At 39.6% G+C, this 27,125-nt stretch overlaps 2 protein-coding genes across 5 annotated transcripts in view; one reads left to right on the top strand and one right to left on the bottom strand.

Annotated features, from left to right (window-relative positions):
- Window positions 1-2,212: 2,212 nt before the first annotated feature.
- On the bottom strand, window positions 2,213-10,234 carry vim (vimentin). Its single transcript, XM_088643362.1, has 9 exons — window positions 9,587-10,234; window positions 8,916-8,976; window positions 7,406-7,501; window positions 6,892-7,053; window positions 6,161-6,286; window positions 5,500-5,720; window positions 4,715-4,758; window positions 3,393-3,475; window positions 2,213-2,524 (listed from the first exon to the last, which is right to left on the bottom strand). Exons 1-9 carry the CDS (start codon window positions 10,114-10,116, stop codon window positions 2,483-2,485), a joined length of 1,365 nt encoding a protein of 454 aa, XP_088499488.1. The 5' UTR covers window positions 10,117-10,234; the 3' UTR covers window positions 2,213-2,482.
- The window catches only part of trdmt1 (tRNA aspartic acid methyltransferase 1), a 42,406-nt gene continuing 24,130 nt past the window's right edge, over window positions 8,850-27,125 (top strand). Inside the window, exons 1-2 of one of the 4 annotated variants that reach the window (XM_088643364.1) lie at window positions 8,850-8,868; window positions 20,769-20,878. Coding sequence is in view for 1 of the 4 variants with exons in the window: in XM_088643363.1 (XP_088499489.1) it covers window positions 13,004-13,067; window positions 20,769-20,878 (174 nt within the window). In the remaining 3 variants the exon portion in view is untranslated. Of the gene's footprint in view, window positions 8,869-12,430; window positions 13,068-20,768; window positions 20,879-27,125 lie in introns of those variants that run through there. The other 3 variants (XM_088643363.1, XM_088643366.1, XM_088643365.1) reach the window with 3 other exon arrangements.

Genomic DNA, 27,125 nt, shown 5'->3' with positions numbered 1-27,125 from the left:
AGGTATTTATTTTTTCTTATGGCCAGGTCTACTAAAAATCACTGCTATATAGTATATCCTTGAAGAGTATATAATGGAAGAGTACATAATATACTCTTACTGTATACTGTACTGTAACAACTTACTAATTGATCGTCATCATTGTAACAACTCACCAATTGATGCTCATTATGTCATCATGCTCCTTATTTAAACCTTCACCCACATTGCACTGGTGCTCGGTATTAAGAGAATCTCCAACCTCGATCTGACTGCCCCCTCAGCAGTCCCCACTTTAAAATTGTTTAATCTGTTCAAGACTTTCCGAGTTTTTAACCTCGATATGCTCCTACTTGATCATACTTTTTGTCTCTAGTCCTTCGGTTCCTGTTTGCCTCCTTAGACACCTCGACCTCTAACCTGCATAGGGTCCTGTAACCACCTTCTCTTAACAGATACGTAGATTAGAGTAATTCAAGATGGTTAGTAATCTGTGGAAGACGAAGGTAGGTAAAGCTGTATGTAGTTTGCAGATCTATTGGCAGGAAAGGCTGCCTTAGATCTCTCCCACCTTCAGCTAATTACAAATTATTTACTGGAACCGGATCTCAGGGGCATCAGTCAGGAAAAACTTTAGTTTTCAATTCAGTAAATTAATTTTTAGTTTTAACCACATTAGTGGGATACACAAAGCAGTATCTGGGTTTAAAATTTGTCACATTAACAGAAAATATTGGAGTTAAAAAGATGTCTCAGTTGCATACACAGGATTTCTTTATAAAGGGAAGGTTTATAATGGACTGGAGAGGAAATACATAAGGATTTTAACATGTGATAACCAATCTTGGCAGGTTAGCTTTGTTCTGTATATTTATGAGTCTATCTGGTGATAGTGAGACACACATTTTCTCTTCCTTAGCAAGGTTTTACCAAGACAGAGCACTGTAAAAGGGTGAGCATTTGGCTTCTATGATGTACAAACTACTGAAAATTTAGTATAGAAACAATAAACTTGGGAAAACTGAGGAGGCCATTTGAGATCACGCTTACTTGCAAAAGTGCATACTTGCAAAAGTATTCAGACCTTTTTTGTGGTGTCCCAGTTTGTGAAAGTGTAAAAGGATGACCACATTTTTAAAATCTTAATATTATGTTCAAAACCTGAATGCTCAGAATGAAGATTTCGTAGGGTTAATCACAGAAAATCCATGCAAAAACAGAAGAGAAAAAAAACTGAAATAATGCTGATTGTGTAAGTATTCAGACCCACAAAATCAATCAACATTTGCTGGAAGTATTTGAATTGATTAACTTTACACATTAACTGCACACATTGTTCCTGTTTTTCCTTCATGCATTTCTTTAAGGAAATGAAGTGCTCTCACGTGGCCTGGAGATTACTTATGGAGAGTAATCATCAAGTTATCATTCCACAGATTCTAAACAGGATTCATGGCAGGACTTTAAATTAACCAGTCTAGCGGTTTCACTTTATCACCCCAGGGCAGCTTTGGCCTTGTGCTTTGGATTGTTTTGATGCCAAAATGTTTGTCCTTGATTTAAATCAGAAGCAGATTCCCTCTCCCATTTGAGATTACTTTGATACAACCCTTTCATTCTTGAGAAGCTTCCCAGTCCCTGCTGAAAAGCTGAACTATAAACACAGAGCTGCCACTAACCTGCATGACTGCAGGAATAGTGTTAATATGGGATTTATAACCCTGTCTTTAAAGGTTTAAGTTTGGTCGTTTGATCACACCACCTTTTCCCACATCTACAACAGCATATGGAAATCCTTATCTTCGCCACTTTAACAACCATTTTCAACAGCAAGACCTAAGCTGTGATAGAGTGCTTTCAACCTATTAGTGGTTGAAGTTGAAGGTCTTTAAAATGCAGGTTTGCTTCTGTAGAGATATCTACAGAACACTCTACAGCTTGAAACTTTTACCCTTACAAACAGTTGCAGAATCCTTGCAAGTCACTTTTTTGACACACAGGTTAATTAAGTCATTAAACTTAATACTGTAGATGGCTCCTTAAGGTAACTGTACCCTAAAGTGAAATTAGATTTGGAAGAGTTTGAGATTGCACCTTTCTATGTAGATTTGACTTCTCAATGTTACAGATTAACATTGAGTGTTACAGGAATGTGAAAATTGTGCAACATTTAACATTTCTTCCAAATGGCTTTTGGGTGCCATGCGTTCAAATTAACACAAGAGACAATGACTTTGCCCACAAAGTTTATTGACATACAGAAGCAATATCTTTCTGCATTGTTTAATCTGAATGGAAAAGGCACTTGACTGAATGTAAACTAGAGACATCAGTGAATGGTATGAAATCTAACACCTGCTTCAATTACTAACCAGCACTCCAGATTATTGCATAAAAGGCACTTTAAAGCAGTTTTCCCCATTTCAAAAAAAGCTTCGGTAATTCATTTTTTCCTTGCAAAACTCTTCCATTGTAGCTTTTTTTTTTGTAGGGACATGCCAATTCACTCCAGGTCATCTTGGTGTTGGGTAGATTCATTAATCACCTGCCAAAAAGAAAACTCATTTGAGAAGGTATAGCAAGAACCAAGTAGCAGAAATAGAGGTAGAGGAGCTGGCACACAAGATATAGGTTGAGCTGTAATGGTCCTCAATTTACATATAACCAAAGTGAATCTAAGGAAGGGACACTGCTGTTTCCGCCAATTACTAATGCCTATGGAGGAGAAAACACAGTCTAGGACATGTTTATTAATCTCTTAGCCAGGATTGGTCACTTCTGTCCCAAACTAGAGTGTTGACCAGAGATTAAGGATACAACAGCAGTCATCTTCATACTTTCATATTTGACTATAACATTATAAAGAAAGAAGCTAAGTAAAATTGAAGTTCTTAAAAACCACTTAAAGTTAGGCTTGGCAAGACTTAGAAAGCAAGGTTGGAATTGTCCAGCCAGGAAATTATATGGTGCCTTTGCAAGTTGTGGACTTTTATACACTTGAGAGACTCCACATTATGTCATGATCGGCATCCCTCCTCTTAAAGTGCACTCCGACCCTTTCGCATTTTAGTTGATTATGGGCACCTGCCTTTTGTTTTGTCCCACTATTTAAGCCCGTCACTCTCGCTATTCCTGGCTCAGCATTGGGAGATGGACACCTGGAAGCCCACGTACCAGCGGGTCCAGGAGAGACCTGACGGCAGAGGCCTCATCTGTCATGCCCCCTATCTGTCAACCCGTCCTGTCCTGCTGTACTTTCCTATGATGTCCTACTCCACTTACTTCCGGATTATACCGTCTGCATAGGGTCCTGAACTACGCTACGCAGGAGCCTGGACCAGCTCCCATTACACATTAGGGAATTTTAGTTTTGAATTCTTAAACAAGTTGCTCATTTAATCACGTATACATACATGGCCGTCTTTGGTTTCAATGGTCTTTATCACAACCTTCTTGGAAAAGGAATCAATCATGGGCCTGGATTCAAGGCTGGTTTCTAGGAAAGAAATTAGAGAAGTTATAGTTAACACTTATCCTTGACTTCTGTTGGCTATAATATAAAAGTCTGCTTGGTCCATTCCACTTGTGGCTTCAAGTGATTCTTGACACTGTTCGGTGTGGCTTTAACCTCTGCTTGCTCCTTTGCAGGCACTTTCCAGCCTGAGTGGAAGACTCCAGTGGGAGAGAGCCCGATTCTGCAGAGCAAACTAATATTTGCCATGGCAGCCAACCTTACCCTGCACTCACCCATCACTCCATGCTGGTTACCATGGAAACTAGCTGACAGGAAACTGGCATCATCGGCCAGCTTTTTACATCCATGCCTGCATCAGGCATTTTAGACTTAATGCATGCTCAAGGCTCTTGTACAAAGTTTGTGATCAAGTTTTCTCTTAGTGTTGCGTGGAACCCCGCAATCTTGCAATTCCCCATGTTCATCTTGTTCTCTGCAATGTCAGGAATGCCAGCAAGCTCAACTACCACCGCTCTGCTTGGACCTTGGCTTCCATCTTCCCAGCTTGACCCTCAGTCATTTCTCATCACAGACTTTGGACCGTGTTTTGTGTCCACTCTCATTGCAGAGTTTCCCCAATTCCCTAGCCTGCTACAGCACCCTCTCTGTTGGCATACTTAAAACAGCTGTCCTGTTTTGCCTCCTCTTCCAGTGTGGGTTTCTTACAATTCAGATCTGCTTCAGTTCACCTCAAGCAGCAGAATGACAGTGAGGAAGGAAAAAAAGGTTTGTTTGCAAGTAAAAACACTGAATTTATTATTTTATTCCCATGATAAAGAGATCAAAGTTCTTTAACCTTAATCGGCACATTGTAAAACAGGTGTGATAGTCGCCATAATTGTGGAGCATAATGGAAAGAACCACCAAGCTAATTTGATGGACAATGACACACTTCTAAATAAACGCTCACCATTAAAGGTTGTTGAGCATCTGATTGACAGCAGATACTACCAGAATGACTTAATTCATGTCTTGGGTCTTACTCGGAGTTTGGATGCATCTTTGGTCACTTTCATATTCATGGAAATAGTGCATTCCCCACTTGGAGAACTATTGTTGCACCCATGAGGAAAGCACCTCTTAATTTAGTGCAATGCACTGTAGTTCAAGTGCTATAAAATGGGACATATCCAAGTCACTTTGGACATAACCATGAACTCATTTTCCCCCCACATCTTTGAATATGGGCCCCAACATTTTCATTACAAACAAATGCCTTACCTCTTAGATTTAGTGAGGCAAAGGTAGGAAGTGGGGTGGTGATTCTACAAGGAGGAGAAAAAGAAAGGTTACATGATGATATGAAATGAAGGTTGGGTTTTTATTTGATGGGCTTGGCATAGTCACACATGCCAGTTATCCATTCCAGTGACAGGGTTTAACAACTAAAGAAAAAAAAAACATTTGACCAATTTTCTTTCCAGAAATCTAGGCCTTGGTTCCAGGACATAAACCAGGTAAAAATCCTTCAAAGGGGCTAAAATCTTTCCTTATTATTCCAGATGTGAACTGTGAGAAGCTTGATCTCTTCAAGCTGCTTATCAAGACCCTCAAACAATGGATTATTTCTAGTGAATCACAGGGACTAAGGCTGAACCACAGTACATCCTAGATGGGATGTCAGGCCATTGCATTGCTAATTAAGAGATTTAACTAAAATTAGCATGTTGAGAGGTATTAGATCATAGTAAATTTCCCTTTTAGCGCCTCATTTAAGGTCAAACAACCAGAGCAGCATCCTGGACTATACAACTGCTGTACAGTCCCCCATTTTGTCCAAAAATCCTAAAAACTCAAGTGTTGGCCACCAGCCAGTAACTGTTGGTGCCTTTGTGAAATTTTACAGGATTTGAAAAAATTGTAGTTTTGCTTTACCATACTCGGCACTAGTTTATGGTATATTAACATTGAGTTTGAACAGTGACGAATAACAAAAATGGATTTGTACAAAAAGCATCCCACAAGACCTCATGAAAAGGACCAAAAAGGGAGTAGACTATGCTCACCGGCTCTCCTCTCCCTCCAGAAGCTTTCTGTAGGTAGCTATCTCTATGTCCAGAGCCATCTTTACATTAAGCAGGTCCTGGTACTCGCGCAGGTGACGCGACATCTCTTCTTTCATGTTATGGATGTCATCCTCCAAGCGGGCAATGGTGTCCTGGTAGTTGGAGGATTCCAGGGCAAAGTTTTCCTCCATCTCACGCATCTGCCGTTCCAGAGACTCATTCTGGAAAACAATTTCATATAAGTTTTGCTATATGCCAGAAAGCTTGCAGCATTTATATAATCAGTTACCAAACATCAGGGTAAACTGCTTCAGATTAAAGATATTTCCCACACCGAAAAATGAAGGAATGTGTACAAGATCTTAATCCCTTTATTTGGCCTACAAGCGGACACTGCAGGTACATTAGTAAAGAACAAATGAAAAGATTTACCTATACTAGGTAAATTTAAATACTGAATATATCTTGAAAATATTCCGAGTACTGGAGCAATAGTATGGTTGCTAAATGTAAAATGACAATGGGTGAAAGGGTTTGAGAACATTTCTAGAAAAAATAATTACACCAAAGGGTAGATTCAGAGGCCCTTGTAAATAAGGCCTTTTAAGGCAACATCTTTTGCAAGCATTTCACTAGTACTGGAGCCATGGAAGTTGCTTACGGTTCCCTTGAGTGCATCCACTTCACAGGTGAGAGCTTGCACCTGCCGGCGATACTCAGTGGACTCCTGTTTGGCCTGGCGAAGAGCTTCATTATTACGGGCAGCAGCATCCGTAAGGTCCACAAACTGCAAGAAATTCATGATGAACAATGTGGTATTAGATCATGAGCCAAGACCCAAAAGACCATTTGGCAATCTAAGAGTTACCTAAAGTCCCACAATTCACACACTTGTAAGGAGGGGGGTAACCATGCTAAAAATGAGGAATTAAGAAGTGGTACAAGTAGATTATGTAGAATTGAAAAGGTGCCCCATAACATTAAGCAATAGAAAACAAGTTAATCCACATAGGTAAACATAAGAAGTGGTTCAGGTGGGTAGCTGCGTCAGCATGCGTAGGCTGCAAAGGAACAACAGGTTTATTCCATGCTGAAAAGAGAAGAAAGATAACACAACATTTCGACTGTGGAGCCTTCTTCAGGTGTGTCGTACCTGAAGAAGGCTCCAAGGCCGAAACGTTGTGCATGCTTTTGGAACTTTTCAGCATGGAATAAACCTATTACTTGTTCCTATTACTTGTTCCTTTGCAACATAAGAAGTGTACTATAGATGACCGTGATATAGTTGAACTCCCAAGTCCGGGGATAAGCTCACTTCTCAGCTTTAAGCCACAGGGTAGCTAGCTGGCTACAGTCTCATCAGATCCTTATGTGCAGGGAAGGGAGACCAACCTTGGACTTGTACCATTCTTCAGCTTCAGAAATGTTCTTCGATGCCAGAGTTTCATACTGTGTGCGTACATCACGGAGAGCCGCTGTGAGGTCTGGTTTGGCCACATCCATGTCAATCTGGACGTGCTGATTTTGAATCTGGGCTTGCAGCTCAGCTATTTCCTGTGAAAAGCATTATACTTCAGCCGATATTCAGCTACACACACCAGAAGGCTACTCTGTATGCAAGATTCAGATCATTTCCATACCCAAGTATCAGTCACTGTCAATGCACAGATCAAGTCATTAGGAGGAGGGTAAAGACTAGCTTTGACTTTACTGGGAATAATGCAAGACTAGCCATAGTGCTTATTAAAGCAGTTAATAAATTGTAGCTTCCCCCTGCCCCAAAATAGTGGGGGGTCCATTAATTTGGCTTTATCAACTTAAACAGTTCTTTGCAACATCATCAATACATAACTGGATCAAACTATTGTTTTTCAACCCCTTAAATCAAAAGTTAATAAGAACTCACTTCATCATGGAGTTTCTTCAAAAAGGCGATTTCCTCCTGCAGGGACTCCACTTTACGTTCCAGATCCAGACGGGCCAGAGATGCATTGTCAACATCCTAATTAAATTAGATTTCATAAGGATTTACTTGCCAATATTGAAAGTCTTGTACCTAAAATGTGGCACAACTGCACTAAAAACCTCAGATTTCTGTCAATCCAGCAATGAACATTCAGCAGTACAAGCACATACCATCAGTATTTACATTTCTTCACAAAACATTACTACCAAATAGGAGTCATACCATTGTTTAAATCTTAAAGCAGTCTAAACTGCTATAGTAGTATACTGCCCTGTAGTGTTCATCACTATAATGACCTCAAATTTAAGATGGCTAATGCCACATTACATTAATATTGAAGTTGTATTTAAGAGTATGTTTATTTGCATAGCATGTGTGTTGTAGTTAATGTACCTAGTGGGTTTCTCATTTATAGGATTTAACCATTTTGCTTTCTGAATGTGCACAACACATGGCTTTCTGACATGCTTTGCACAGAAGAACTTGGTTCCAAGCCATTTTCAAAGTCCCTTAACATCCATGACTTGTTACACAGATCCATTTAACGATTCCAGTTGAGTGATCTAGAGGAACTTGCTTTACTACAAACAGAAGCACTGGACACCAGCATGAAACTGGGAACTTGCCCATCTTGAGTTGCAGCCCCTAATGACTAGTTTTGTTTCAACTCTAATCATGAGAGGATTCAAACTTGAAGTTACCAGTTAACCTTCTCTCTGGCACAATGCCATAATGTGAATAAGACACCACGCACTAGATAACATTTAACCTGCAGAAATGCAGCCACGATGCCAAGGGACTTTAAGACACTCAGCAAATCCTATTACATAAATTTTAACAGACATTAACAGGGATTTTTATGAAAAACTATTAATACCAGAGACAATTTGCCTGACTTTATACCATAGGGCTAAATTCCACACAGGACAACTGCAGTTGTCCAAAATGTGCCCTTTACCTGCCAGTTTAGATTTTCAGGAGTTAATGACTAGATCTGCACTTACAAGTAACCGCTAAACTGAAACTGGCGAGTTGATCAAATAGCCCTAGAAGCCGGAATATACTGATGCGACAGTACAGTTAACATGCAGTCTACAAAATCAGTTTTACAAGTCCACGTTTGAAGAACGATGTACTGCTGAAGCATTTGATATTTAAAGTGTCCATTAAAAAAAAGACGTTTAGAAATAAGGCATCCAGCAACCATTTCAAAATGCAACTAGAAGAAACAGGAAGCTACAGTTTTAGATTAAAGGGTCACTGTTTTCAAAAGATGAGAAAGTTCCGTTTTCAAAGATGGATTCGCGTTGCATTCACGGACACGACAAACTAGAGCTGTGGCGGAGGCGATACAACACCGGTGGATCGCACATAGAAAGCTCGTTTGGGTTACAAGACACGCAGTAAGGTATTGAACCCAACTGCACTACTGCTGGCGAAGATCGCATACCTGTCTGAAACTCTGCAGGTTGTTCTCTGCTTCCTCTCGCTGAAGCATTTCATCCTGGATTCTGAAATAATGGGAAAACTCTTACGTCAGGGAATGCTCTTAAGTTAGGAGCATTTTTAAAACTCGATGGCTATTTCATTAGAAACAGAAAGATCGGAAAAACCCACGAGCAAATAGCAACCTGAGTTACTCTGGAGTTTGAGTCGCTTACTTTCGGCGAAATGGATGCAACTATAAAACCCTAGATTTGTTTTAACTCCTGCATCTTTTATGGACATTTGAATCATCTGGAGTGAACTGCAGTGAAAGTTAATACAGTACTTGCCTCCCGGTTTACGCATTCTGCGCTGCAAAAAACAGAAATGAGCGACTATGAGCTACTCTGCTTTGAACCTTGCCATTTTAAAGTTCCAGGATTCAGTGTTGATTTAGTATGCACTTTACTCCAATGAACGAATCTTACCATTTCGGAAATAATGACAACCGCTTAAAGTTAAAATAATATATCCAATAACTTGGTTATCTTCCTAATAAAAAATGGATGGAATGGTGAGACATAATGTAGAGATATCGCCAAATATCGTATACTGCGGTCTTATTACTAGTTTTAAAACAGTTTGACGTATTGGATCATTTCAACCCTCATTGTGGCGTCAAATCTGGTTACTTACTTCTCCCTTAGCCTCTGGATATCATCAGCTAGGTTATCCCGGTCGACCTCCACCCTGGCTTTCTCGTTGGTAAGCTGGTCCACTTGTCTACGAAGCTCTCTCATCTCATCTTCATAGAGGTCTCCAATGCGCGAGGTCCCCTTGCCTTTCAACTGCTCCAGCTCTGCTAGCAGGATCTTGTTTTGCTGCTCCAGAAAGCGCACCTTTTCGATATAACTGGCGAACCTGTCGTTAAGGTGCTGCATCTCCGCCTTTTCGTTGGTTCTGTTGGCTTTAAATTCAGTATTAATGGCATCGGACAAGGCGAAGTCTAAAGCGTCCGTCGACAGCCTGGGCATCGTAGCGCTGCTCCGGAGCCTAGTGGTTTTGGTCGCATAGATGGCTGGGGCAGAAGACACGCTGTAGGACACCCTGGATCGAATCGGACTGGAATATTGGCGGCTTGAGTAAGAAGTACGAGAGACGGTAGGTCTCTCGCCACCAAACATCCTTTTGTAGGAAGAAGATTGCCTTTTAGTTACACTGGACATTTTGTAATCCTCCTCGTTGTTTAGTGCTATTTTCTTTTGGGACGTCGGTAAGTTTACCAAGCTGTTCAAACACACCACAGTCCAGCAGATCAGCCCCAGCGAGATCTAGTGGGAGCTGCCCTTCGGATTTTATAGTCCGTTCATTATGCAAATCGGATAACGGTACCTGGGGTTGATTGACGCCCCGGGAAACCAGTTAAAGAGCTGAAAGAGGAGACGAGAGGTTTGGACACTGCCCTTCGCTCTGAGAGACTTACCCACTTCAGAAATATGTCGTGGAGTTTTCTGGGTGGAAAATACAAGAAGTTGAGTAAACGGAGAACAAATAGTGTAAAAGGGTTATTTACTTTTTTTTTTTACTTACTATTTTATCCAAACTGAGGTCTATGGTGACTTACATTTTTGACACTCACATAAAACGAGAAATAACGTCATGAATTTTAGTCGTAGAACGAAACGCATTAGTGGTTTCCTTTCCCTTACTTCTAAGTCACATTTGTTGAATCCATTTTCAACTTGATTTAGTTTTAGGGCGATGTATTTTACAAGGCGATGTATGCACATCGGCTTCTTTCCTGAAACAGAACTGAGAAAGTGCACAAAACGATTTATGAAGATTGGAAGGAAAACATTTAATTATTTATGAATAACCTACATGATTAATATAAGTAATAAAAGCACCATAATACAAACTACCATCATAAAACCTCGGGATGATTATACCGTAGGTAGCTAGAATATTAAGAAGAAGGCAAACATATACCGATACTGTACATTCATAGCGCACATTATGATTTTAATCAATTGATATGCTAAAGAAAGTTTCTCATTTCTGTTTAAACAGCACCGACTGGTATGTTTAAACAAAACCGTAATAATTTACAAGTAGATAATTAAAAGTTAAAACGGTTACAAATGTTAATTCTTAAAATAGATATACAGTAAATATGTACAGAGTACAGACTACGTAATTCCTTATACACTCATCCTCCGCTATACGAGCAGAATTGGGTCCAACATTTCTGGTTGAAGGCGAGAACTTGTGATACCAACACTACATTCCCTTTCAAGTGCTCGTAACAGGACAAAACGAAGTTGTGTTTAGGTACTTTTCTGATGTATACCGAAACAGTAGCGCACACAGGTCAATGATTGAATAGTATGGCGACTTAAATTGTTAAGTATATGTTACAGTATAGACATCTAACAAAGATTAAATATACGATGTGTCGCTTGTTTTAGTGATTGCTCGTAAGAGCTAGTTTAACGTGGAATGCTTATTATTATTATCCTTAACGGGAACAATATTCATACCATAAAGTTTATGATAAAGTTCTTTAGTTTCTGGTTAAAACTTTGTTACGGAAATGCGCCTAACAGTAACTGTTAAAGCACGACAGTTCACTTCTGCACAACATGGTTTACTCAACGGAGCCCTGTAAAGGGTGTGGCGATGTTTAAAATGTATGTTTTGCTGCTGGGGAAAACAAATGGGTCTCTTAGCAGCTCTTCCGTTGCACAAGTTGCTAATAAATAAAATACGTTACCGTTTCACTTGGCTTTTAATTCGAATTCGAGTTTACTCATATATGACCTGATTTTCAAATGCGTGGAAAACAGAGAGTGAATACGGGAATTTCATTTTATGAGAAAGGCTACGAAAACCTGTTGTGGCAAATGCTCGATCTAATTAATTTCGCCCCCTAAATGTTCCATTTCAGCCCAAACATTAAACGTATAGATTTTTAAATAAGGATTTTATAATGAATTCTTACACTTCACGTAGAATACTACTCCCGTGTAATTTTAAAGCGTTTAAAACACATGGAAAATCAGTAGGCACCTGATAGAAACTGCTACTAGCCCTATAATCCAGAAATGGCTAATAAAGGCGTCATATAACGTAATATAAACTAATAATGATATAGCATGACGTAGACTCTAACAAAAAGGACGGTGTTTTACCCTCGATAAACCTATATACAGGATTCTGATATAAGGTTGCCCAACTAAAATAAAAACGAAATATTAGAACAGCACGGTAGCGCAGTGGTTAGTATTTCTGTCTCGAAGCACCGGAGCCCTGGATTCAGTTCTGGATCTGGGGTGCTATGATGGTATCTGTGAGGAGTTTGTATGTTCTCGGCATGTTTGTGTGGGATTCTTCCGGGTATTGTGGTTTTCTCCCACAGTCCCAAAACACACTGGCAGGTTATTTGGTTTCTGAGAAAACTGGTCCTTGGTGTGAATATATTTATACGTCTGTGACTGGCGTCACATCTAGCTGAATCCCTCTGAGCCGGAACAGGCTCCGGCTCCCCCGCTACCCTTAATTGGATGAGGCGGTTAGAAAATGGATGGATAACAGTCAAATAAGATAAGATAACTTTATTGCCATATATACAATTTCTTGCATTAGGAATTTGTCTTTTTGCATATCCCAGCTTGCTCTCCCGTGAGACACTCAAGCACACAGACGGGGAGAGAGAAGCTTAATATATTTAGCACACATCATGTTTCTTACAATATGCCGCTCAGCATGGTGACCTTAAATGCTCTCAGTGCAGTTTGCAACATCTACACTTAAAACACAATATGGCTGATGCCACAACATTTTTTAAAATAAAATTGTTCCTGTGGAGGTAACTTGTTCGCTAATATTAATTGAAACAGCTATATTGACGTCAATATAAGAAAAAACATAAAATATTTATCGTAAATGAAAAGATCCTCAATCATCGGTACAGGCGGCAACAAAATAGAGCTGATCTTAAGTGAGGGGAATTAAAAGTCCACCAAGGTCGGAACGTTTTTCAGCGCTCGCAGGATTGAGGAACAAGTCACTGTTGCGGACTCATTGTGTGACGTCCATCGCCGGTGAGACAACATGGAAAACCTAAAGGTTTTGGAATTATACAGCGGAATTGGAGGGATGCACTATGCACTGAAAGGTGATGCGTTTTCCATCTTTCCCTGGTTGGCACTCATAATTTCTGCCGTTATACATTGGGTTTTATTCTCATTTTTATTTGTGATGTGTTTAACTTGCTAAATGCTACCTGAGTTTAAAAGGAGGCTGTAGACAGTTTGAAGGAATAAAGGGCTTGATTTCAAAGTTGTTTGGCGTATATAAAGTAATGGCAACTCAGTGGGGGTTTAGGGTTACTTTACATTTTACTTAAAAGACTGATCTGACGTTTTTACCCAATGTTACTCGGAATTTATATCTACACAGATGGGCATTTATCCTTACTGGCTCTGAGTGAAGTGTTGCTTAGTACCTGGAACCCACAACTTGCTTTGCTTGACAGGCGTCCCATTTCAACAAACCTTTGAGGGTTTGGAAATTATGCTTTCAAAACTTTCTCTACTAAATCTTTGTAGAATTCATGCAAAATAAGTAGACTTACATCGATTCAGTGTTTCTGTACAGCTAGGGGCCTTAAAATTGAAAAGTTTGTTAATTTGTTTATTCTTGAGGGATTGTTAGTCTTTCTACTGTAGACGATATATAGCTTTCAGACTTGCTATGGTGTGTTTGTTAATTTTAATACCATTATTACTTTATTATTATTATTACGAACACCCTGTTGTGAGATACTGTTTTTTTCTTATGAGCTAACTTAAATCTTTCTTTTAGTATTTTCAATATCTTGGTTTATTATTTGCAAAATAATAGATTAACCATTAGACAAAAACATCCATATAAAAGATACGATTGATTTTGTGATCTGTGATTGTTGCAGACAGCATTGGTGTACAGATGCTGGAAATACTAGCAAGCAAATTGGTAAGATGTTGGTAAATTTCTTAATTTTTTTCAAATGATTTGGAGTTATTTATTTTTTAACTCTCAGTTTGATTGGCATAAGTTCTGTGAGATAAGACAAAAAAATACTGACTTTTTTCACAAAACAGCTGGGTGAGGTTTTGCATCAGTAAGCTACTAGTGACATACTGTAGATGGGCCAAATGGTTTCTTGTCATTTATAACATTTTCTTATGTTCTTGTAAGATTTTTAACTGTTAAAAAACTTCATTCAGAAAGCAGTCTACTTTTTTATTCGGAATTTTTAATGGTGTTGGTTTATCTAGAATTTAAATCAAAGGAAATTATGCTTAAGGTCTACAATGCACTACTAAGACTTATGAATGCTGCATTCAGTTGTGGCCACCATACCACAGAAAATATATTACAACCTTAGAAAGAGCAGAAATTCAACAGAACATATTCTTGGTTACACCCTGGACGGGGTGCCAGTCCATTGCAGGGCAAGTGCAATCCAATCATTCATAGGGACACCTTGGAGGCCACAGTAAAGGACAAGGGGAAAAATGTGGCTCGGGCACCGGGGTAACTCCCTACTCTTATCGAGAAATTCCTGGGGATCTTTAATGACAACTGAGAGTCAGGACCTCGGTTTAACGTCTCATCCGGAAGACGGAATATTCTTTAGATTTTTAGATATAAAAGAATATGTATTTCTATAGTTTTCTATGTCATGATACATGGATCATAGGTGCTATTTGATAGGAACAGTGTAAAAATTACACATGCTCATTTACAGTGGAAATTGCATTCCCCTTTGTTTAGTAAAATATTTTTTAAATCATGCAGATAAACCAATGTAATGCATAAGTGGGGTCTGCAAAAGCTAAGTCCATTTGACTAGATATACCAGATATATGGAATGGGTGAATATGTATGAGATCAAACATGACTTCTGTTTGGTTTGAAGCTTTCAGTCATTTTACTGTTTCCTTGTTTTTACTAAATTAAACTTCACTGTCAAGCAGTGATGCTTTTTACCACTAGTAATTTAAAGTTATCAAACTAAACTATATGTATGAAGTAGTCAATGCTAGACATTCATTTTATTACAAAGGTGATTCCTTAATTGAAAAAATACTTATCTGAGATAAGCACAGCCATTTATTTCTTTGCACGAATGAGTCAGTGTTCACCGGCAAGTGGTGAAAGAGGTTAAACTTGAGAGAGCCTGGAAATTCCTCTAAAGAGTTCGATTGCTTCAGCAATTATCTACATAAATTTAAATGAAGAACTATGGGTCTTGTGTCAACTGCTGTGCTAGGCCCTTGTTGCATGGCCTTTTGGCCTGTCATAGGATATATGTATAGAATTTATTTCTATGTTAATGATGTATTGTATATGTTGTTGTATATATGTCCACATTTTTTAAAATTCTTCTTCAGGTAGATCCCAATTCTGTTGTGAATGTTCCTCTGTTGTACAGTAGGGTATATAATAAAAACCTCAGCAGGTGGCAGTGTTAACTGACGCGCACTACCTGACTGTTCTCTAAGGGTGTGTCTGTTGTATTATCAGTTGATATCTACTAACAATACCTGTTGACCTTTAACTTTGTTTAACTGAAAGTTACTGAAAATGCTGATCATCCTTTTTTTTAAAGTGATTTGATTTGCTATTTTATCTTTTAAGCACGGGTTGTATATTTTAATCACTGCAGGTAGAATCACAAAACGTAACTTTGTCACAATGCAGCAGGCTTGTGATATGAGCAGGCATTCAGAGCTAAGTTGCCTCTTATTTTCCATTTTTGAAAAAATAAATTTGGTAATGAAAAATGGCTCTTTGAGGTTAATTCTTCAGCATTGCTTTTTTTTTAATTTTCAGTTTTCGCTGCCCTGACCGTGTAAATGTAAAACAACATGGACATTTCACCTCTACAGTTAGATGCAAAAGATTAGGCACCCCTGGTAAATTGTATGTTTCAGTGAACACCTAATTGAAAAGAAGCTGATGCAACCTCTGTGTGGTACAGACTTAAATATGAAATGTTTCTGCAAAGTTTAATGCAAAATGACTATTTATTTGCTGGTTTTAAAAAAATAAGTGCATGTGGAAAAGTTTGCACACCCTTTCTATTGACTTATTACTACCTTTATAATTTGTTTTTCAAGGGTCTCAAAACTTGATTGACTTGTTAGGACTTAAATTAAATCTGGTGAAGACAATGTACAAAAACCCTCTAACCTCTGAGGTTGTAGTTGTTCTGCCTCCTTTCTACAACCATGGACTCCTCTAAGCAGCTGTCTGAGGAAAATAAAGATAATTTAGTCTCATAAAGCGGGAGAAGCCTATAAAAGGTCTTTTGGGCAGAGCAGTGGTTCTGTGGCTACAAGATACAAACAGGTGAAGCATTTTAAGACAAGAACACCTTGCTGACTGTTAAGCATGGGGGTGGATCTATTATGCTTTGTGGTTGTGAGGAAGCCAGTGGCACAGGAAATATTGTGCAGGTGGAAGGAAGAATGAAACAGCTAATATCAGCAAATCCTAGAAGCTAATATCCAACAGTCAATGAAGGAACTGAAGCTGAAAAGAGGTTGGATACTTCAGCAAGACAACAATCAGAAACCATTAAAATAAGACATGTAGTAGTGAGAGGAATTAAAGATTTCAGATTTTGAAATGGTCCTCACGGTGCCTAGACTTGAATGTCAATGAAAATCTGTGGGGAGATCTCAAATATGCAGTGCATGCAAGAAGACCTAACAATATTTCTAAACTAGAAGAGTTGTGCAAAGAAGAGTGGGTAAAAAAATCCAAAAGCAAGAATAGAAAGACCTTTAGCTCACTACAATAAATGTCTGGAATTATTGCCAATAGAAGTGTTATAAAGTATTGACTCACAGGGTGCCCAAACTTTTGCAATGCCAGATTAACTATTCATTATATTAAAATCGGCAAATAAATCATAATTGTGCAAACATTATGGCTCAAATTAATCCTAGTGCCACTAGCCATTGCCGGAGAGAATGTGGGGAGAGTATAGTTACGTATAGTTACATATTTGCATGTCTTCTAGAATTGCCTTAAATTAGATAATAGGTTTATCATGCTATAAATAGCATTGTAGACATAGATTTGCCAAAAGACTCTATAATGGCAAAACTAGGGGTAAAACCAGAGGTTCATGCAACAAAGCCGGCTTACTTGCTACAAATCCTACTAGTAGCTGCAAAAAAGCTAATTGCCTTAAAAAGAACCCTCCAACCTATGGGCATTAGTTGTCAGTAATATAAGAAATTTATATAAAGATTACCTTTTTGTTGAGATTGATTGCATGTGAAAAATTTCTCTAAAAGTGGTTTCCATCTTATAGACAAGGTAGAGGGACCATAGGATGAATTAGTACAACAAAAATTTTGATGGACAATTATAGTGGTATCAAAACAGTTTCTTCCCCAAGTTAATAGAAATATGTAAATAATTATGTAAAAGAAAGACTCCGGTAGGTCACAGCAGCTGTTGCTAACATGAGATCGAATCCTTTTTTATTTTTTAAATCTACACTCTTCAAACAAAAACAAAAAAAAACACCCCCAATCAATCAATCAAAGTTTATCAAATGCACAACAATACAGCATGCAGCAGTAGTTGCAGGCAATGAAATGTCTTTTCTGCGAGCTCACCGGGGGGGATAAAAATCACAAAATTAAAGTTACAAAATAAAGGTTACATAATAATAAATAATAGGGCAATAGAAATTGAGTAAGATAAACTCAGAAAAAAACTCAATATAAATAAAGCTGCTGTGTGTCCAGGGTGTTTGCAATACATTATGTCCAAGTAGTGCAGTATGCAGAATACAATGGAAACTGTATGTCCATGTTGCCATTACGGTGATTTGCTGAAAGACCTGCAGCTATTTAGCAGTCTTATTGCCTGGAGGTAGATGCTGTTCCGTAATCTGTTGGACTTTGACTGAATGCTTCGGTACCGTTTACCGGACGGTAGGAGAGAAAACAATTTGTTACTGGGATGACTGGGGTCCTTGAGATTGGACCTGGACTTCTTAAGACATCTAGCTGAGTAGATATCCTGGATTTTTGGTAGCTCACAGCCGGCAATGAGCTGCACTGACTTCACCACCCTCTGCAGTAATTTGCAATCCTGGGCAGAGCAGTTCCCATACTAGGAAGTGATGCAACCAGTCAGGATACTCTCAATAGTGCACCTGTAGAAGCCGGCCTGGATATGGGATGGCATGCAAACTTCTTTAGCCTACGGAGAAAGAATAGGCGCTGCTGTGCTGTTTTGACCACAATGTTGCTGTGGTGGGTCCAGGTTAAGTCCTCTGAGATGTTAACTCCCAGGAACTTAAAATTGCTTACCCCCTGCACTGAGGTCCCATTGATATAAATAGGTGTGTGACCTCCTCCCTGGTGTTTCCTATAATCCACAATCATCTCCTTAGTCTTACTGATGTTCAGAGAGAGGTTGTTCTCCTGGCACCATGCTGCCAGGGTTTCAACCTCCTCCCTGTACACAGACTTTTCACCATCTGTGATCAGGCCAGTGACTGTTGTATCGACCACAAACTTAATGACCCTAATACCAGAAATCCAAGTTCAACAGGCATTTTCATACTTTAACCATCATTGGCTTCCTATGTTTGTTCACAAAAATCAAATTGCAATGTACCAGAGACTGTCACTGCTCAAGTCAGAATCTTGTTTGTGTTATTGTTTGTGAAGCAATCAGACTGTCATTTTTAATGATGGGGACATGATAATGACCAATTACGATGTTGTTCACTCATTGATTGTAACATTTTCAAGTAAGCATAGTTTAACAATATTTGACAATATCTGTTCAAAGTCTATTGAACACTCTGTAACAGTTACGATTTCTAGTAAATTAGCTGTTTCAAAACATATTTCTCCAGCTCCATAGACTTCTACAAAATTATTTCAATGAGCTAGAGTATGACAAAGTTGTTGAAAGTTATACTGAAAGTGTAGTACTCTGTATAAAGTACTGTAGATATTGATAATATTTTAGTGTAACCATAACCAGAGGTATAACATTAAATTATACAGTATGTAATATTACCTCGGTTCTTAACATGGCCGATGTTGTGGCCCACTTCAGTCAATTGTCTTATGTCGAACACAGCTTCCGTTTGTGTTAACGACACTGTTGTCCTTATGTTTTGGGGTTACTGCCTAAGCTGGTCTCTGCCATTCACTGTCAATTCCAAGATATGCACAATAAAGAGCAGACTTCTGCAAAACCTGTCCACCTCAGTCCATGGTGTAACATTAGCGATGAGGAGGGATCATTCATTCCCACTGCCTCCCCCTTTCCTCGCTTCACCCACGAGCCTCCAGTACCCTGGACTTGCTGGCTGGAGTCTTTTGAGACTTACTGGGCTGCACATGACCTCAGAAACGTGCCCCCACACTGTTGCCATGATAGATGTTCTCCATTTTTTCTCTCAGGACATGAAGCTGCAAAAAGTGTTGGCTGTAAACTCACTTCTATCTACTCAAGCCGTACCTCCAATCAGGCCAAGAAAGTCATCTAAGACCCCTCTCAGCCAGCTCATAATCTCTTTAAGCTTCTCCCTTCTGGAATATATTTCAAATCCTTCCTCTCAAGGTCTGCTCACTTTAACCTCAGCTCTTTGCCACTGCCATACGAACTCTGAATTCACATTGAAATCTGAATTCAATTTTATAATTTATCCATTGTATAATTTAATGTATTCTTCTAAATGTATGCTGCTCCTTGGAAAGTCGTTTACATATGTATATGACAATGTTGGTCTGTCTTCTGTCCTATTTAAATTTGAACTGTATATATTGTATGTATGTCTTATCTGTGTTCTTGCTGTACCGATAGCTAATTCTACCAGCTATTGTTGTGTGGCAATAAAGAATAAAATCTCCATGTAGACTCGGACCCTCCCCATTCCAGTGAACACAGTACTGTTTATTTAACCTGGTTGGACTACATCATATCTTGCATTTAATATGAACATATTTATATTAATGTTTTATTCACAAAATATTAAAACAACAAAAAAATACAGCTATTTACATAAATTCACACAAACCCTACAGCAGTGAAGGTTTTTAAAAATGCTAGAGGTTAGGTCTACTAACCTGTCCGTGTAAGAGTACTGTTGTGGGAAATTCTTTATCAGAGGAGCATAGACAGTCTTCTGCGCATTCAGTTTTTATTAAGCTCAATAAGCTCAGCAACATTTGAGTTGCCCCACAGAAAAGAGACACTCTTAAGGGTTTCTCCCTTAGAGTACAGAGTACACAGACTCGGAAAGAAGTTTGTTTCACATGTTTGTCCTGTTTTATGATGTTTGTGAGCATCTCTCCTGTCCTTCTGTACATGACAGAAGTTGATTTCCCATTTTAAGTGTTATTCCTTTCCTTTGAGATATGATTTATTCTACTCTTAACACCTTGTAGAAGGAAATTAGTTACTGCAGCTTTTGGTAAAGGCTAAATAAACAGATCACAGCAAGTACTCTAATACCTTCTACAATGTGGTTAAGCAGTAATACTGTATTGCTAGATATGTGCAATATACTGTACATGTCCCACTTAATTAACAGTTGAATTGGGTTCTTTTTGTGGTCACCTTTTTAACCTAAGAAAGCTGGTCCATGGCACAAAAAAGACTAACAAATACAGCAATAGACAAGACTTTTCATCTTGTCTCCACTGCCTTGGAACTTGTCCCATGGGCTGTAAGCTAACATTTATACGATAAGTGTAACGAGCCCGGATTGGAAAGATGCGAAGGTAAAGCTTTGAAGGACGCTTGACTATAAGGTCTCACCAGTTCTTGCTTATTTTTACAGAGAGCTCAGTTCCTGCAGAAGTAGTAGCTGCGGTGGATGTCAGTACAACAGCCAATGAGGTTTATAGGCACAACTTTCCCAGCACCCCTCTCTGGGCCAAGACAATTGAGGTGAGATATTGGGACCCTTTCTGCTCTTAATTGGTCAATGTGGTGGCTCTGTGGCTAAGGATCTGCACCTGTGGCTGGAAGGCTACAGGTTTGTATCCCGCTGCCGGCAGAGGAATCCTACTCTATTGGACCCTTGAGCAAGGCCCTTAACCCCAGCTGCTCCAGGGGCGCCGTATAAATAGTTGCCCCTCTGCTCTGACCCCAAGCTTCTCTCCTTGTCTGTGTGTCTCATGGAGAGCAAGTTGGGGTATGTGAAAAGACAAATTCCTAATACAAGAAATTGTATATGGCCAATAAAGTGATCTTGATCTTAATAAGGAGCTAGTGTACCAGAAAAAATAATACATTAATATTGAGAGGAAAACCATGGTCCTCGTACATGTATTTCAAACTGCTGTGTGATAGTGTTAGTTGATATGCAAAACAGTATATGCGTCTCATTGAGTTTTGGTGAATGTCATTCATCAAATGTGATGTGGCATATTAAATTGTCAATTGATTCATATAAAATTAAGAATTAACACACCCTCTTATCACATGCTTATAAATAACTTACGGTGTGCTTATTATTACTATTATAAAAAAATAGTTTAACGTTTCAGAAGAAGAACAGTTATAGTCTTCCCATTGCTTCATTAATTTCATTATGTCACTTTCACATGCAACTTGTAATAATGTAATAATAATAATGTTTTTTTATTAGCCCTATACAATTCTTGCAATAGGAATTCGTCTTTTTGCATACCCCAGCTTTTCTCCAAGGAGACACAGACACACAGACAGGGAGAGAAGCTTGGGGTCAGAGCACAGGGTCTGCCATTGTACGGCGCCCCTGGAGCAGTTGGGGTTAAGGGCCTTGCTCAGGGGCCCAACGAAAAAGGATTCCTCTGCCGGCCGCGGGATTTGAACCGGTAACCTTCCAGTCACAGACGCAGATCCTTAGCCACAGAGCCACCACTCCGCCCCATGTTGTAACTACAGTGCAACTAACTAGACTACTTTGTCCCTTTCAACTGGTATGTGTTTAGAATCACTAAATCTTTAAAACCTCTTCCTTTGAGTAGTTTTCTTCCCATGGTTCACTTAAAAGATTTGGTGGCCATAATACATTTTGTCCAAAAGAAAATTAAATATTGTGAAAAATAACAACACTAAATAAATAATAAACCTAGAATTTCTTATAGTTCTCAACTGGATGAGTGCGCAAGTTTCTGAGCAATGCTTTGCTATGTCGGGAGCAATGGTTACGTTTATCCCAATACATAAGTGGTTAAAAATGGCATGAGACGTTGTGCAGCCCAATATGAATGTTCCTGATACTTGTCTTCTCTTTGCCTCCAAAAGTCCTACACAGAATGTGTTTTGAATTCATGATTCATCAAAAGATGCAATCATTAATGGAACTTTCTCATGCTCAAAGACATCAGTCCTGACAGGGTTTCTGATCCGGTTGTTTCTGCCGGCAGTAAGAAAAAATCCAAGACCTGCACAGTAACACAAGGTGCTTAATGATGTTATCATCAACATTACTTTCAAGAACCTCTTTATTTAATTTCAAGTGAAGCATTTTCCACCATGGCATGCCACCCACATCTAAAACTACAATAGAGTATCTGTAGCCCTAAACTCTTCGAAACATGAAAATATATCTGACAGATATGACAGTTGATGGGGATTATTACAAGCATTATGAAAGAAAATTCATGCTACTGCACAAATATCTGAACCTCTGAATGCAATTTGAACAACTGTGTGAGTACTTAACCTCTTGATAACCACCATATTACCATGGTTAAGAACATGAACCTGATTTTATAGTCCATAATCAACTCTGAGATTAATTATTGTTGCCAACTCTCCTCCTCTGGGAAGTCGTTGCTGACCTGCAGAGGTCTGAAGTCTGCTATATAACCAACTAGGGAATGTTTAACTGAACCTTATACCGCTCCCCCTGAGTGTGATACTCCATATGCTGCCTAAGCCTTTCGCTCACAGATTCTCAGACTTAGGTTTCACCCTCTTGTTTAACCATGGTATATTGTAGTTCTGAACCTTCAAGCCATTCTCAAAGTTATTTAAACTACCACTACTTGCTCTTGATAAACCATATAACATAATTTGGCGACTTCTGGATCCCTTTGGGAAACCCTTAGCTACCTGTTGAGAAACCAGGGTTATAGTCTCTTTGGTAACCAAGAGATGGATGAGTTCCCTTGTAACTGCTTTATGCTCTTGAAGGGCTTACTCACTGCTGCATCCCTAACTACTTTGTGGATTTGGAACCTTGGGATGCTAACAGCTGTCACCAGCTTACTGATTGAGTTGAACCTTCTATTTTCCTCAGTCTATTTCCAATTGAACCCTGTCTTAAACTCCCTTCTAAGTTTGGGAACCTTATTGTTCGTAATTCAGGGCATGATGAGAAGTATCGGTTTCATGTTCTACTCATGTTGAAACGTACTTTGTACATCCAGACACCTCTGTGTTATGATGCAATGACAGTACTTTATGAGAGCTGCTTGTCCTTTAACCTGAGATCTCCCCCAATTCTTCCTTTGTCAGACTCCCTCTGAAATTTGTAACTTATGACCTCTATCTTTTGCCAGAAAACCCTATATCGTTCTGGGGTTTATTACTGTCTGAATCTTAACCTTATAACCAGACCAAGTTACCTTGCCCCTTCCAGGATAGATAAATTCCTTCCAGGATTAACCAGATGTTGTTAACTCCTAAAGGGGTACCAAGGAGAGAACCTTATACTGCTACTACAACTGGCATATTGGCATAACTGACTCAGCAGCAACTGAGTCTGCTACTACGTTTTCTCTCCCCATTTCCTGTATAATCCAGTGCCTGGCCCGACACTGCTAGGACTGCTTCTCTCATGAATAGAGGTTGTCTTTTTAACCCTTCTAGACATGAGCTTTTTCATAGAATTCTAGCGCCTAACATGGTGGTGCTAACCGAGGCCTGGTGTCACGTTAACACTGAGACCTCAGCTTCTAGCCCGACAGAGCTCAGTTGAAGGGTGCCAACCTCCCTCTCCACCCAACATTTGCCAAATCCCGCTACTCAGAGCCAAACCATTCCTGATTAGACAAACCTTTTGAACAGTCTGAGAAATGAGCAGATTTACCTTTGGACTACTCATATTGATGGTTACTGGTTACTGCCTTTTCCTCTTCCTCGCTCAGGTTCTCTTCTGATGTTCTCTCTCCCTGATGAATTGACTAAGCCTAGTTCTTCCCTTAACTTTGTGTCACCCAGAGGAAGTTATTGAACCCCTGTGTGCTCTGTGCTAGGATGTGATGGAAGATCAAGGTTATACTGTGACTCTTTAGCAGTACTTGTTACTTTAGCCCCCCTTCCCAATTTTTTGTCATTTTCTATCGAAAGAATTGTATGCTATATAATCATTTGCATTTATAGTTAAGTATGTCACAATCTTCCAGCAGCTGACAAATACAATAAACAGTAAATTCTACAAACTCTGGAATTGATAAGTTGGTCTCGGATCAGCTGAACACTACACTATGCCTTGGAAATCAAGGAGGCTTTATTGCATTTACATTTTTTAAAGCTTGATGCTTGCCAGTTTTTGTACCTTTACGTTTATCATGTAAATAATTTATTTTTGCAGCAAGGAAAATCAGAGACGCCAATAATGTTTAAGTTTGTCTAATAATTTGTTAATTGATTTTTCAGTGTCATCACTGACACTAAAATACTGTATATTCCTGCAATAGAAAGTTAAATATATAAAAAGTATTAATATAGTGGTATTTAAATGGTGTCTTTTATAATGGAACAGATAAAGGTTTGTTCCATGTTTAAAAGAAAACACAAAACGTTTTGCCTGTAAGAGAAAAGGGGAAAGAAGCAGATTTATAAAGAGGAACAAAGACAGAGTAGTGACAGATTAGCCCCCTCCCCTTCTTAACATTTCTGAAAATGTAACTTCCAAGGATGCAAGAAAACCTTTGCCGGTATTCCCTTTCATCTTTGCCTTTTAAATCATTTTTTTCTTATTGTAAAACATTTATTTTTTCAATTTTTAACTTTCTCTTGTGTGTGCATTCTTATTACTACTGTAATTGCTTCATTAACTTAACAAATTCCCATTGCAAGTTTTTTACTTAGATATTTACAGCAGAGAGTGTGTCCTTTTTAAACTGCTATGAAATGCACCATGTTGTGTTTCTTTGGGAAATTTTCCTTACCTCATAAACTTGGCTTTTTATTTCTATTGCACTATAATTGGATGTTTTAAGTAAAAGAATAACCTGATAGAGCTTTACTGGTGGTTAAAGGTTGGTTGCTTTGTCAGCAGAGGGTAATTATACCCAAGTCTAAAACCTCTTCATTGAATACCTGATAATATCTATGTATCTTTCCCTGGAATCAAGGCTGGAATGTATTCTTCATCTTAGTGGTAGAGATAAGAACAACCCCTGACAAATGTATGTAACTGAACATAACTTCTATAAATCTGTAAATACATTTGAAGTAGTTTCCATAAATATTCAAATTCACAGTTATGTGTATAGAAATGTTTTAAGTAGTTTTACTATTAAGGAGTATGCAGCATCTGTGACTGCCTACATCAGTTAGTGTATAGATGACGTCACTGTCTCCAAATCCAACATCACACTGGCCAACCAGAAGCCATGGATGACTGCAGAGGTCCATGCACTGCTAAGAACCCGTGATGCTGCATTCAGATCAGGCGACAAGGCAGTCTGTTACGCATTTCACACGCGTCTCTGTCCCGTCTCACATTCCCACGTGCACTGTGTTTAACAAACGCTAACGCCGCAAGTAATTTACCTATCACCGTTCACTCCCGTCACTATTTTAGTTCCCCTCTTTCCTCACTTCTCCACTCACTTTTGCGGATTCTCCTCGAGCTCCCAAGTACGCGTTATTTCATTTCTAGTTTATATTCGGTATCTGACCTTCTAACTTGCCTCTCGTTTTCTATTTCGTCTCACATTTTGGATTGTTGCTCTCTAGTCATCTTTGTCATTTTCTGACCTTCTTGCTTGTTTCCTGGAATATGTTTTTCTTAGCGATTTGGATTGGTGTTCTCTCTCTCTTGAGTCCTGCACAGGATCCATACCTCCTACCTGCCCATTGTTACAGAATAGTGAGCACAACATGGATCCAGTGGACCAGAATGGCACTGTTGCCTTTTTTCAGCAGCAGTCCCAGGTTCTTGGACAACTGACCGCCGCGGTTCAGCACCTAATGGACCATGCCAACAGACAGCCCCCGTGCCAGCCCCTCCCCTGGCTGCTGCCGCTAGCCTGTTACCCCTCCCCACTCCGGAGAAATTTGAGGGAGACCCGGCAAGACTTCAGAGTTTTTTGACCTAGTGCCTGGATGGCTTTCCACCTTCGCCCGGACTCTTTCCCCACAGACAGAGACAAGATCGCCTTTATGGTCTCTCATCTCTCCGGTCAAGCCTTGACTGGGCTACTACCCTCCTCGCCCGGAATCTCCCCTGTGACTGCCGACGCCAACCATTTTTCTGCTGCCATGCAGTCCATTTTTGGTCAGCTCCATTCCCACCATTTAGCCATCTCCCATCTCACCTCTCTCAGGATTATGCCATGAAATTCCACTTTTTGATGTCCCAAGTCCCCTGGAATGAAGAGGCTTTCATCCACCAGTTCCGCCGCGGATTGTCTGATGCCTTTCAGAATCATTTCACTTACTTGCCACTCGACTTTCCCTCCCTGGAGCACTGTATCACTCGTCTTGCTGAGATTCATATCAGACTTCAGGAATGCAGGTCCCAAATTTCAACCCCCTCCCTTTTCGCCCTCTGCCCCTCCCCATATGACCCCCCTCACCAGGCTGTCTTCTGAGGAGCGACACCGCTGGCTCTGTGAGGGGCGTTGCCTTTATTGTGGGGCATCTGATCATCTCCAAGCCTCGTGCCCTGTCTGCCCCCCACCCCCGTACTTCCCCGCCCTCCGCTAAGATCAGTATCCTTCCCTCCTCCTCTTCCTCCTCAGGCCTTTTTTTTGCCCGCACTCATTTCCTGGGATGAGCTTCAAGAATCTCTTCTGGCTTTTGTCGACTCAGGTGCCAAGGAAAACTTCATAGACTCTGGACTCACTACTACCTGGAACATTCCACTTCTCCCTGTTTCACCCCCTATCCACCTCCTCAACCTTTATGGATCCCCTCTGGCTCTAGTTGAATGGTAGACAATTCCCCTTACCCTTCGCATCGGTGCCCT

The sequence above is a fragment of the Lepisosteus platostomus genome, chromosome 8 (genome assembly GCF_059453375.1).
Source record: "Lepisosteus platostomus isolate fLepPlt1 chromosome 8, fLepPlt1.hap1, whole genome shotgun sequence".
NCBI classification, from domain to species: Eukaryota; Metazoa; Chordata; class Actinopteri; order Semionotiformes; family Lepisosteidae; genus Lepisosteus; species Lepisosteus platostomus.
Note: the sequence above shows the minus strand (reverse complement) of the source record. Positions and strands in the feature narration are given on the sequence as shown.

What these genes read in the sequence shown, in the direction of transcription:
- vim (XM_088643362.1), bottom strand. Translation starts at nt 10,116, where the DNA reads ATGTCCAGTGTAACTAAAAGGCAATCTTCTTCCTACAAAAGGATGTTT. An exon ending in AAGAATGGTACAAGTCCAAG is followed by an intron (nt 6,287 to 6,891) that starts GTTGGTCTCCCT and finishes AATTTCTTGCAG; the next exon opens with TTTGTGGACCTTACGGATGC. An exon ending in TTGAAACCAAAGACGGCCAT is followed by an intron (nt 2,525 to 3,392) that starts GTATGTATACGT and finishes TCTTTTTGGCAG; the next exon opens with GTGATTAATGAATCTACCCA.